We start from the raw sequence: 14005 nt of genomic DNA on the forward strand, positions 1-14005 counted from the left end.
GAATGTTCTCCTTTCAGCAGGTGGAGTTTGCACTATAAAGCGAGGTGATTTTACATTTAATGAGCACTTGGTGTTCCATTATGACAAGTAAATGAAGCACCCCAGTTCACGCACTGAGTAAAAGCTCATGTGTTACTCAACAGCTCAGTAAATCTTCTCACTGTTATAGCATTTCATTCAACACATTTTACACTTTTATAGGGGGACTATATATCGATGTGTCATGCCAGTGACATTGGTTGGTTTGTCCTTGCCACCCACAATATGCTCACACCTACAATATAAGTAATGAACTAGCGACACCGTAGTCTTTCTGGAATGCCGCGGTGTGTACAATCTCTCATCATCAGCAAAAAAGCATGAGGGCGTCACTTATAGCCATACTGTACATAAACCCCACTCACTCACATCTGGACAAATGAAACATAAAGAATGAGGGTTTCCAATATCCTCAGAGAATCACATGAAGACGAAAGGAGACTCACTACCATATGTGCCAGCTTGTTAGCACTTTTTAGTCACAATTCACTAGGAGGAATTTCATCAATGTGTTCGACAGAAATGAGACTGAATTGATTTCAGAAAGTTGCCTAGATCAGTAAATGAAGCATTAGGGAACCTGACTGGATATTACTCTCCTAATAATCTAACAACCTTAGGGCAGCTGAAAGAAAAATCCAGACACTGATGCTGAAAGTGCATCCACTGACTACTGAATAGCCAATCACTAACAGTGCCTTATAAACCCTAAGGTAGAGGAATGTATAATGTGATAAAAGCAAATATTTAATCAAAAGATTTGGGCGGTCCTCAGATCAGTCACAGTAGTCTTATCATTGCACCCTAATTAGTGGTGCTTGCTTTTAATTTTTATCTTTTCAACCCCAAACGTTTGACACAAAACTCATCCGACACCATCTGTGCTACTAACTGAATAATATGTGTAGGCTACTTGTGCTGAATGAGGAAAAGTGTGCTTTTAAGTGATCAGACATATGGTTTCTTTATGACAAAAACAAACAAAACAAAAACAAACAAAATGATCAATTTATGACCACAATCAAACCAACATTTATTCAGACACCAGATATAATTTTTAATATTTTTTTTCTAGTGGGTGCAGAACACTATAGTTCATTTAAGTGAGGATAGCAAAATAAAGTAAACTGTGAAATATTAAACCCAAAGATTCTTCATCTTCCAGTAAAATGTATAAAAATTTGGGACCAAAAATTATTCAGACACTTTGACCTGACCATGTTTTGCTTCAGTGTTTCTTTCTTAAATTGCTAATGCGACCTTTTAACACCACAGACTGAACAAAATTAAGCATTGCTTGGTAATTGGTTGACCTAAATAGATATTATCTAATTGTGCACTTAAATGTAACAGCTGACAGCTATTCAACCTAATTCATTTGTGAGACAGTCTAAGTACATTTACATGACAATGATATGCTTAAAACGGAGAAGTTTTTCCTTTGAGTTTTTCCGCGTACAGACGACCCAATTGTCAAAATGATCCCCATTCACATGGATCTGCGAAAAAGACTAAAAAGGCTGTATTCTGCTGCCAGGCCATTAGATGGCGATGAAACACAATAGACTGAACACGTAATACGCAAGTGCATGACGTCATCGTCTTCAGAGATTCGCGTTTTTGTTGTTTACACGGAGACCGTTTTCAAAAACTTGCACTTTGAAACCCGTTTTCAAAACTTTGCGTTTTCAGGCACCCAAAACGCCATTGTCGTGTAAATAAACGGCCAAAACGCATAAAAAGTTTTACGTTTTTAGTTGAAAACGGTGTCGTGTAAACAGCCCCTAACGGCCAAAACTAGATGGCCAAAACCAGTGAAACATCAACTGAGGCAGCCCGTTCTCATCCCCAAGTCGTCATATACTGACGCTTTCAAAAATGCTTCAATATCTGACGCTCAAAGCACCCTTTAGCGTCCATATGAGACGCATAACCCTACCACAGACCTAAACCTACCCATAAACGAAGCATCTCATATTGACGCTAAGGGTGCTTTGTGCGTCGGATATTGACGAACTTTCGAAAGCGTCAGTTACATGACGCCTAAACCTACCCATAACCGAAGCGTCACATATGGACGCTAAAGGGTGCTTTGAGCGTCAGATATTGAAGCTTGTTTGAAAGTGACGCTTTGGGGTGAGAATGTGTTGACTGAGGCTATGTTTACACAGAAACGATCTGAAGAGAAAATGCAAAAGCAAAAGTGTGTGAAATTCGATGTAGTATGCACTCCAGGCGGCTAGGTGGCAATGCGAAGCACTGCCACACAACAACACCAAGTCCGCGCGCCTGCGTACAACCTTCCTTCTACTTCTCTCCCTAGTAGCGCGAAATCAAAACACAACTAATTAACAATTAATGCGCCTTCTCTGATCAGTAATACAATCTGAGAATATTTCGTACAACTGCTGAAAAGACTCTTGTATGTTTATCAGAGCTGCTAGGGCAACTTGAAGGTCCGACGTATGGAAATAATCCAACATGTTTGTTGTTATTTTCCTATACTGGCGCATGCCTGTGACGTAAACGCGTACTCGACGAGAGCCACCGTGAGCAGATCGGTGCCTTCACTGTCTAGCAGACTTTCGCGTTTTACCCTTTAGACGGGAATGCGACGATGGAGCGAAGATTTCCACTCTGGAGGGTGGTTTCACTTTTTTGCGTTTTTAAGCCCCAAAAACGCCGTCGCCGTCTAAACGAAAGGCACATCTGATAAAATATTTTTACGTTTTCACCCGCGAGCGTTCTCGTATAAACGGCCTGATTTGTTCTTGTCATATTTTATTACCATTTTCTAAACTATAGCGAATAAACTGTGACAATGTGAGAAATATTGAAGGTGTCTGAATACATTTTGGTTTGACTGTATATATACAGTATATACCCCTCAAATATATATTCATATATTTTTTTAATTATCATATTAGGGCTGTCAAACGATTAATCGCGATTAATCGCATCCAAAATAAAAGTTTGTTTTTACATAATATATGTGTGTGTACGGTGTATAATTATTTTCTATATATAAATACACACACATGCATGTATATATTTAAGAAATATTTGCATGTATATACTGTGTATATATATTTATATTATATATAATTTATATTATATATAAATATTTTATATATAAATAACACATTTTTCTTAAATATATATGCATGTGTGTGTATTTATATATAGAAAATAATTATACTCCATACACACACATATATTATGTAAAAACAAACTTTTATTTTGGATGCGATTAATCGCGATTAATCGTTTGACAGCCCTAATATATATATATATATATATATATATATATATATATATATATATATATATATACATATATATATATACTGGTAATGGTGTCTGGCCAGCTTCAACATTGTATTGTGAATATTGCATGAGAACACACCACTCACATTTCTTGAGAAAATGCAAAGCTGTAGCTTTTAAAATGTAAATCTATAAAAAATGATCTGTGAATCAGTAAAAAAAGACTATATGAATTAAAACCTCCTGCACCCCCTCCATCTGAAACAAGGCCTCTCCAGACTCAGAAGCAGGCTTGAATGCTTGAGTACAGTCTAATTACCCAGTAGAATAATTGTATCTCAATAACTCAGCTTTGTTCTCCTATCTCTCCTCTGGAAAAAAAAAAATTAGCCAGGGCTGCCTGACATCGAGACACCAACCTCTGGCCAGTTGGGGACTGCAGTCTCTTCAGGGCATGTGAATGTGTTTGAGGTGCTGTTCACATCCCCCACTACGCTGACTTATTAGTCTGCATCTGCTGACGTTCCCACCGGAGCGGAGAGGACAATCAGAGGACCGGCTGCAGCCCAGAAATGCATGTGTGGATGAATTGCTGCGAACACATGATGATGTAATACACCCCACCCCCTTTTCTTTATCTATCAGTCAGTAAATCAAATAAGAAACTAAAAGATGAGATGTACAGTACATGTCTGGGAGGTTTAACAGTTGTGGACTTAATTGGATGAGATATATGAAAGCCTGCGAGAGATGTGGGGAGGAAAGTCATTTGAGGAACAGTAGCTGGTGTCTAGAGGAAGACACAACGCTTTCCCTGGCTGCCATCTGTGCTCCAAACAATCATTCCTGAGAGATTTCAGAGCCAGACAAACATGACACTGATTCAGAGCTGCTACAGAAAATGATTCCAATGAAATGGACAATATTACACTTGTGTGGAGATGACGTGAAGTTATATGCTCATTTCGAGAGACGTTAGGAACAGGAGGACAAAAGTCCTTTTAAGGCAAGTCAGTTCGTTCTTAGGTAAAAGGTATACAATAAGAAGTTTTGCTGAAATGTTATAAACATTTGAAAAATACTGACCCACTGACTGCGTGTCAAGGTCAATTAGTCTCTAAAAATATCAGATCATTTGAACTTTGTATGACAGGGTTGTGAAATGTCATGTGAAATGTCAATGTCAATAGCATTCATGAATTAATCCTTTATATAATACATTAAAAATACATTTTACCTTAAAAAATGTGCAAAAATACATAAAATATTTATATATTATAAAAACATACACTCCCATTTAACAGTTTGGGGTTGGTAAGATGTTTAATGTTTTGAAAAGATGTCTTTTACACACACACACACACACACACACCAAAAATTGCATTTATTTGATCACATTGTTTTTATATAAAATAACTGTTTACTATTTTAATATATTATAAAATATAATTTATTCCTGAGATGGAAAGTTGAATTTTCAGCATCATTACTCCAGCCTTCAGTGTCACATGATCTTTCAGAAATCAGTTTAATATGATGATTTGCTGCTCAAGAAACATTTCTTAAGTTAGAGCTCTAGGCAGCTGTTCTTTCTTTAGACGCTGAAAAGGCCTTCGATCGAATAGAATGGAGTTATATGTTTTCTGTGCTGGATCGGATTGGCTTTGGTGAGAATTACAAACGAATCATAAAAATGCTTTATTTTTCTCCTAAATCTGCATACTCACTAATTCGGATAGGTCTGCTTTCTTTCCTCTTCAGCGAGGTACACGGCAGGGCTGTTGTTTTTATATTTGAGTGATCCTTCTTCTGCTTTGTCATTTTTAATGGAATCACTTGAGGTTTTTGGCTCTTTTTCTGGTTATTCTGTTAATTAGGAGAAGAGTGTTTTCATGCCCTTGGGTGAAGGGTTGGATGCTCAGTTTCGGAGGTCATTACCCTTTAGAGTAACAGAGGATTATTTCACTTATTTAGGGTTAATCATTCCGAAAAAATTTAAACAAATTTTCACTCTAAATTTTGCAGCAGCAATAAATAAGTTAAAAATATCTATTGATAAATGGAGGGTGCTTCCGTTATCTTTAATTGGTCGGGTCAATGCTATTAAAATGGTCTCTCTACCTCGCTTTGTTGATCTTTTTCAGAACCTGCCTATATATTTGCCACATTCTTTTTTTAAACAATTAGTTTCTGTAATTTTGCCATTTATTTGGGGTTATAAAGCACATCGAATTTCTAAGGACCATTTGCAGAAGCCGAAAGAGTTGGGTGGTCTAGCGCTACCTTTATTATTGGGCTGCTAATGCCAGGGCTATGATGTTCTGGTGGCTTAGTGATCAAGCTGCTGATAAATTGATGGACACCCAGCCCAGGTGGCTGTACATGGAGGCTCGGTCAGTTGTTGGTACTGTAGCTCTCTTGCTGCTATTCTTTTTTCGAACCCTGTATCTTTAAAGAATTTACAATGTAATAATGTGGTTGTGTTCAATAAGTCAGAATTTTAAATCAATTGAAGACTGTTTTGAATATTACGCGTCCTTCAGTGCACCAGTCTATTTGTGATAATCATAATTTTTTGCCTGGCCAGTCAGATAAGGTATTTTCACTGTGGATAAGCAAAGGACTGACCATGATTAAGGACTTCTATATTGATGGAAAATGTGCCACTTTCGAGCACTTGTATAAAACCTTTGATCTTTCCCAATCACAATTTTTCCGATATCTACAGGTGCGCCACTACATTAAACATTCTTTCAGGAGTTGCCTCAGGATCATTATCTGTATGATCTTTTTGGTCAACCCCCTAATGCCAAACAGTTGGTAACACGGTTTGTTTCTTTGTTTGTATATCATTTTTCAGTCTCTTCAGATCACATCAAAGCAGCATGGGAAAATGACACCGGAATTAATATTTCAAACGAGATTTGGGAAAAAGGACTGAAGTGAATCCATACCTGTTCTGTTAATGCAAGATTACAACTTATTCAGTTTAAAGTGTTGCATAGATTACACTATACCAAATCTAAACTTAATAAAATTTACCCTTCAGTTTCCCCGTTATGCGATAGAGACGCATACTCATACTTTTTGGTTTTGTCCTGAGATTTCTGAGTTTTGGAAGAATATTTTTCTGTGGTACTCAAACGTTGTTGGAGAAGATATCAGTCCAGATTTGGGGTTAGCTTTGTTTGGATGTTCTGACCCTATATTAGCATTGACACATTCTCAGCAACTGTCTCTTATGTTTGGTGTGGTGGTGGCTAAAAGGGTGATCTTGACGGACTGGAAGTCCACTGTACAACCCAGCTTTCATAAATGGCTGGCTGAAATGGTTGCTGCCCTCAAGCTCGAAAGGATTTGTTTTTCTAAAGTGGATGCTTCTTAAAAATTTGATAAAGTCTGGGGCCCCTTCCTTAGGCATCTTTCTAAGAGTTGAAATATGTTTGAGCCTATATGTAATATGGATAACTTCTCTCTTTTATCTCTTCACTCCATTGTTAATATTCTGTTTAAGTTTATGTATGGCTTCTTTTTTTTTCTTTTCTCCTTTGTTTGTTTATTTTATGTATAACATACTTTTTGTATATATTTTTTTGTGCAACTTTGTTTTGTGTTTGTATAAAAACTGTTATAAATAAAATTATATATATAAAAAAGAAACATTTCTTATTATTATCATCAATGTTGAATACAGTTGTGCTGCTGAATTTTTTTCAGATTTTTTTTCCTAGAAAATCTAACATTATAAATATTTTTACAGTCACTTTTGATAAATTGAATACATACTTGCTACTGTCAATAAAAGTATTGATTTCATAAACAAACAAACAAACTGAAACCAAATTCTTGAAAGATTCAAATTCATATCTAGATTCGGATTCAGATAAAAAAGGTGACTGTTTTTTGTTTTGTTTTTTTAAACTGAAAGGGGGGAATTCTATTCCATTCCTTGAGCGTCATGATTTCTTCCAATCATTTTTCTGTGAGTGGTCCATATCCTCTCCCTTATACTACCTCTGCTCACAGTCTGCTGAATAAATACTGGTTTATCAACACTCTCTGAAGTCTTCATAATAAGCATTGTGTACAGATTCATACAAATGCAATCATGAGTCATAGCGCTGAATTTTTTAGTCTCCCTTGAGCAGTGCTGGTGGATGATAAAAATGCTTGAATATCTGTGTGAAACGGACAAGGGCATATGCTTTTGATTTGTGCCTCTGGAAGGACATCAGATCCACAAAAATCAATTTCTGAAACAGTAAATCATGTAAAACACAAATATTATCACCGAGCCATGGCAAAATACACATTTTGCTCTCCAGTCAACACTGCTATCTAATATAGGAAATGGAGACAATGTATTGTGTTTATTCATATGCTACTGATCAGTTCCACAAGTAACTTGATGACTCAGGGCAAACCCAACTGTTCCAGCTGAAGTGTGTTTAGTTTTATTAATGATAAAATACTTTCTCCTTTTCCCGCTTAAAGGGATAGTTCGGCCAAAAATGATATTTAACCCATGATTTACTCACCCTCAAGCCGTTCGAGATGCATATGTCAATCATTTTTCAGACGAACACATTTTCAGTTATTTTAGAAAATGTCTTAGATCTTTCAGTGGTTATAATGTGAAGTTATGGGGTCCACCTCTTATAAGTCCAAAAATGTGCTTGCATCCTTCACAAAAGTAATCCATCCGGCTCCAGGGGGATAAACGAAGGCCTTCTGAGGGTAATCTGTGCGGTTTTGTCCATCTGCCGTGAACGCGTGTTGACCGTTGCCGGAAGCAAGATATTTTCATTTATAAGTTTTAAATATGTATATTTTTACGACAAAACCGCACGGATTACCTTTAGAAGGCCTTCGTTTATCCCCCTGGAGCCGGATGGATTACTTTTGTGAAGGATGCATGCACATTTTGGGACTTGAAGGAGGTGGACCCCATGACTTCACATTATAACCACTGAAAGATCTAAGACATTTTCTAAAATAACTGAAAATGTGTTCGTCTGAAAAAAGATTGACATATGCATCTCGAACGGCTTGAGGGTGAGTAAATCATGGGTTAAATATCATTTTTGGCCGAACTATCCCTTTAATATGCAGGGCATATATAAACTGTACATTTTTAAATAGATTTATATTTTTATTCAGCAAGGACATGTTAAATTGATCAAAAGTGATGGAGAACACACCACACAACTGCTTATAATAATAAGAACACTGATAATAATTAGAAATGCTTATTGAGCAGTAAATTATAATGATTTCTGAAGGCTCATGTGACACTGAAGACTAGAGTAATGGCTGTTGAAAAAATGTAAATATTAAAACATAGTTCTTTTAAATTGTAATAATATTCACAATATTGCTACTTTTACTGTTTTTTTTTGTTTTTTTATCAAATAAATGCAGCATTGGTGAACATAAGAGACCTTTAATCCCCAAACTTTTGATTGGTTAACTGGGACAACGGTCAATTGTGCAGTTTGGAATATTATAAAAGAATATGAGACTGCAGAATTATGCAATTAACCAATCCGAATACATTAATACAGTAATAAGTTAGCCTAATGAGGATGCATTCATTTTTTTCCCATTTGGATCAGAAAACAACATAATAAAAGGGGGAAAAAAGAGCAGTCCAATCTTTTTCACTGTTACTGTAACATAAAAATGGAAAAAGACTAAAGCATTAATGAGTATTTTGATACACTTAAAAATAATGGTTCCAAAATGGTTTTCACAGTGATGCCATTCAGTGAACAGTTCAGTTTTTTTATTGTAAAGAACATTTAAAAAAATCTAAAGACCCCTTTTCCATTATAAAGAATGTTTTGTGCAATGGAAATGTTCTATGGATGCCGATAAAGAGCATAGTGAGACAAGGGCAGCTGTAAACTGCTCCACTGGCAACAGTGCCCCAATTATAAAACCAAATCTGACCCCAAATAAACTGGACTACCTGACTTTTTCCACATGAACACTTTTCCTTTGATTCTCATCTGCCATAGAAACAAAACAACGGCAGCCCTGCGAGAGCTCATTCTGCTGTATGTCATGCGCCCAAGAACTGCCACATTTTTATCCTCAACAGAATTCCACCTAACCGCATACAAATCCGCCCCGAGATGTTTTCACAACGGCCGCATAATGCAAACGACTGCAAAACAGGAATCCAAATGTTGAAGTGCTAGGCGGTTACTGCACAGCTTGAGGCAGATACAAGCTGTCATGTGTCAGAAATGTGGCAGGCTGGGTAACACAACGACAACAGGGAAACAACTGGAGAGTTATTAGACGAGAGCAGGGGAAGTCGGGACAGGGTCTGACTGCGGGGGACTGACCTTGGAACGAGGAGGGGCACGGATGTACCACTTGCAGTCCACTGCCTCTGTCTGCAAGGCTTTGCCGTCTTTGGTGATCTGCTGCGATTCAATGATGCCTTCAGGTCCTCCCATCTCAAACTCACAAACTGTAGTGGAGGAGACATAAGATGACAGATTACGGAAAATCAAAAGCCATAGATATATTCATATGTAGGGTGCTTATAAATGAATGAATAATACCCACAGGGAAGAGGTTTGGGGACTCCTACGTCTTTAAAGTCAGGATCTGAAAAAAAGAAGAAGCAAGAAAATAGGATATAAAATATAATTCAGATGACTGATAAATGTTGTGCTGTGTTATATCAACTGAACCATTTAATGTACAATCAATGTGTACGTTGAGATTGATCAATAAGCTATGTGAACTGTTTAATAGTTTTTGAAATCTCGCAGTTGACGTTTCAAAAATGATGCAGAGTTGCAGTTTGAACAGGAAGGCAAGTGGAATGAACAGGAAGGTAGCATTCAATAAACAGAGATTAGGCCGCTCATTTAGCAATATCTTCCAGTATATTTTTCATTTCACTGCTCTATAGAGGCTTGTGAAAAAATGTAGACATGTTTGGCAAGCTGTCCGTAATGGAGGGGCTTTGAAACCACCTAGAGAAAACAATGTTTTTGGTTTTTGGTTAAACACCTGAAACAAAGTTAGTGGTTAACAGAAGCTCAAGTTTTATTGTACAAATGTGAAGGAATTTAAAATAATCGTAACTAACATTTCTTTTTCAATTGGCATTTATATGCTTTTGAAAACTAAATGTCCCCAACACTTGGGTGAGAGTGTGTCTGAATATGTGTCTGGGTTTCCATGTGATCAATAATGCTCTCGAGACCAAGACCAACACTAACTCACACTCTTGCAAACTATTCTAACTCAAACTTTCCAATGTGTAGAATTTAAATAAAGATTGAAAGAGTTGTCGGAAGCTTAATCATGGCGATGTTTAAGACATGCATCTGTGGTATAGTTTGTTTATAGCCTAACTTATAGCTTTTACATGTGGTGACTGTATTTAGGCTTCAAAATTCAGTTTATTTGTGAATAGGATCTTGATTAACAAAATGTGCACGAATCTTAATTGGAAAATCCTATTGAGTTTTTCTCGAGAGAACCGGGTTGGCCTGAAAAAATGTACCCTGCACCATTTAAAAAAAAAATACTTCAGTCTAAGCAAATAATAATGGAAAGCCATAATCTAAATTGTATTGATCCAACCTGTTGTTCTTAAATAACATTAAACGTTAAAGAACAATTTAGACTTTAACCTGCTGTGGAGCATCATTATGTAACCGTACATTCAGTGAAATCTCCTCAGTTCCCAGTGGACTCAATTCTTCTCTTAGTTGAATTTCTTTGTTTTCAAATGCACTTTAATTTAAAAAAGTGCATAGCCTATTCAAGTCTCTGAAGAACCACATTTATTGCAAATATCACTCAGTCTAACAATAGTGGTTAAGAGCAGAATAATGTGCAAGACATTATTGTATATCCAATAATATAGTCTCATATAGCCAAATTTTTTTAAAAAAGTGGTCTTCACTGCAACTTATTCTGATCAAGAACCGCCCACTTAAACCATCCAATTGACATGTAAAGCAACCAATCACTGTTAGTTTTGTTTTTAAGTGCAATTGAGGGTATAGGATTTGTTTCATAATAATAGGCTGGAGCTTAAAAAAAAAATACTTCAAACGTGACAAAGTAACCTTCATGAACATTGTAGAAACAATGTAATGACAAAGGGAAATGTTTAGATCCCAAAATAATAAGGACTGATTATTTTACTGACATAACTCTGAAAGCAATGCAAAATATACTAGGCCTGGGAATACAGCTTTTCTGGTTAGATCTGATTCAATTTAGATTCAGATTTCAGACACAAACCGATAACTCTACATTTTTTAATTAACTAAAAAAGATTGCATTTTTTGTGCAATAAGTATCAGATGTTCTGTGGGATGCTTTATGTCAAAATGAATAGCTACAATCTCATGCTTCAATACAGCCCTACTCTTTATCCTAACATAAATGAGCATAGTCTATCAGAAGCGGCATTTTGCTATGCAGAACTAATAGGTGGGCAGTTTAATTACTCTCACCCCTCTGTGATTAGATCGGCTTATATTTAGTATGGGTGATATTTCGCTCTGTGATCCCACCGTTCACTCTGATATTCATACATGGACAGAGACGATGGCATTAACAGAAGCGAATCTCATTGAAGATGACTTCTCTTAGAAAAGACACACATGTATACACATACATAAACAAAGTCTGCACCCATTAAGAGAGGATTGCATTGTACCTCAGTTATCTTTATATGAGAGACTGATTGATTTGTGGATTGATCTGGTGAAAAATCCTGATTTATTTCTCTCATTCTCATTTCACCCTCCTGTGAGCACTTATGTGGGTCACTGTGTGTGATCGCAGAGGACACCCATCACTATTATGACATATTCACTCCTATTTTGGAACACGGACATGTGGTTCCTGGCAATATGAGACTGTAGGATATGCAGCAAGACATTTAAGCTACACTTTCGTTTTTTATTTATTTATTACAAGTCCACTTATAATGTGAGTCAAGGTTTCTTACAGAAAAAACAGTTCTAATTTAGTTGCATTACCACCTTGATCTCTGTTGTGATTGGCTAATCTTTGTGTAGCCAACATGGTCTTTATTAATTTGGGGTCAAGGTAGTTAGCAAGCAAATTTATCGTGAAGGTTCTGTGCAACCCATCTTTGTTTAACATTTCACACATTACACATGTTGCTCAACATCTACACTGAGGATTCAGATCAGGCCTTGAGGAGAAAAGAAATAAGAAAGATTACATTACAGAAATAGGGTATTGGAAGAAAGAGCGAGTGTGTGTGAGAGAGAATCGCCATATCAAAAGAGATTAATTGGCAGAAATAAGATAAAATGGCAGATTAAAGAACAGAACAGTGTGGAAACTGGAACTGGGTTCTGCCACTTACATTCAAAACTTGACTTATTGCTCTCAATCAGTGTACAGTATATACATATTCATACAGTAGAATATTGTGTTATAGTGCAAAATACACAGGGAGTCAATTCTATAACCGAAATGACTGCCTTAAAGGGATAGTTTTTTGATCGATAGTGTTACCCTAATGTTGCTTCTCTTTACAGTACTTATTCAAAATAAAATTAACAGTTTGAAGCCACTGTTGGTTAATTCAGATTTGATGGATGAACTCTGGCCTTCTTTGTAGTCGCTCATTAAATAGCATTTTGGCAATTAAGATAAGACTTTCTGTTGTTATGTGATTTTATGATCATAAGCCGCTTTCCGACCAAGTAGTTACAGGAACTAAGTTCTAAGAACTACTCTCCCCCAAACTCGGTTTTGCTGTTTGCGTTCTCACTGGCCAAGTGGCCATAGGAACTGGTAGGAGGGGTAAGGGAGTGACGCAAGCAACGGTGACTTTTATTTTGACGGCGCGACGGACCTTTATTTTGGCGGCGCTGAGAACGCCAGAGCAAACAATGCTCGCATTCTCTGTGTTTATTAGTTAGCGATCTGTCTAACAGTACTGTTTAATATCTTATTAGATAGAATTGTTATAGAAAGTAGACAGTATATGAAAAAAAGGTTATTAGCCTATGCCGTGTGGTTGATGTCCAGTGTTGCTAGCTGGGCAGATAAACATAATCATGTTTGGCTTGGTCCCCTCAAAGTTGCGTTGGATTTTCTCTTCAGCATAAAGGTTTAGAGACCCATCTATCACTGTTTTCCATGTTTGTATAGTTAGTTTATGGAGTAAATATATAGGCTATAATCTGTGTGTTTACATTCTAGCTGTTTTAAAAATGGCGGGTGCTGGTGTTCTGCGTGCATTCGGCCAATCAGCGTACACTAACGTCACGGGTAGTTCCTATAGTGCTGGTTTAGACCCTACTCTGAAGTAGGACCTAAATTAGTTCCTCCAAATGGAGTTCCGAGAACTAAAATCGTTCCTAGTTCCTGCGGTGCGAACACGCCGACATCCGGGTACTTTAGACAATAGTTCTAGGAACTGTGAAAAGGTTCCTCCGGTCGGAAAGCGGCTATAGAGTATACCCTAGTCATTGTAACTATGGTTACAGGTGTTATTTACTATCTTTAGCAAAAACTGAAAAAGAGATTGACTACTTCATATAAACAGTATTCAATACACTCCAATAAACAATGTTAATTTTTGCACAGTTTTTTAGTCATTGTTTAGTTTGTCTTCCAACATCCTTCAAATTTATTTAATATTTTGTCAATGTCATATTCATTCCATTTAATT

General features: G+C 36.7%; 1 protein-coding gene across 3 annotated transcripts in view; it reads right to left on the reverse strand.

Moving 5' to 3' along the window:
- Positions 1 to 14005, reverse strand: part of neto1l (neuropilin (NRP) and tolloid (TLL)-like 1, like) — a 108479-nt gene that overhangs the window by 18464 nt on the left and 76010 nt on the right. For all 3 annotated transcript variants that reach the window (XM_079862602.1, XM_079862604.1, XM_079862603.1), the window contains exons 5-6: positions 9886 to 9927; positions 9660 to 9787 (exon numbers count right to left, since the gene is read on the reverse strand). In XM_079862602.1, coding sequence (XP_079718728.1) covers positions 9660 to 9787; positions 9886 to 9927 — 170 coding nt within the window. The remainder of the gene's footprint in view (positions 1 to 9659; positions 9788 to 9885; positions 9928 to 14005) is intronic.

Source organism: Squalius cephalus (genome assembly GCF_949319135.1).
Source record: "Squalius cephalus genome assembly, chromosome: 25".
NCBI classification, from domain to species: domain Eukaryota; kingdom Metazoa; phylum Chordata; class Actinopteri; order Cypriniformes; family Leuciscidae; genus Squalius; species Squalius cephalus.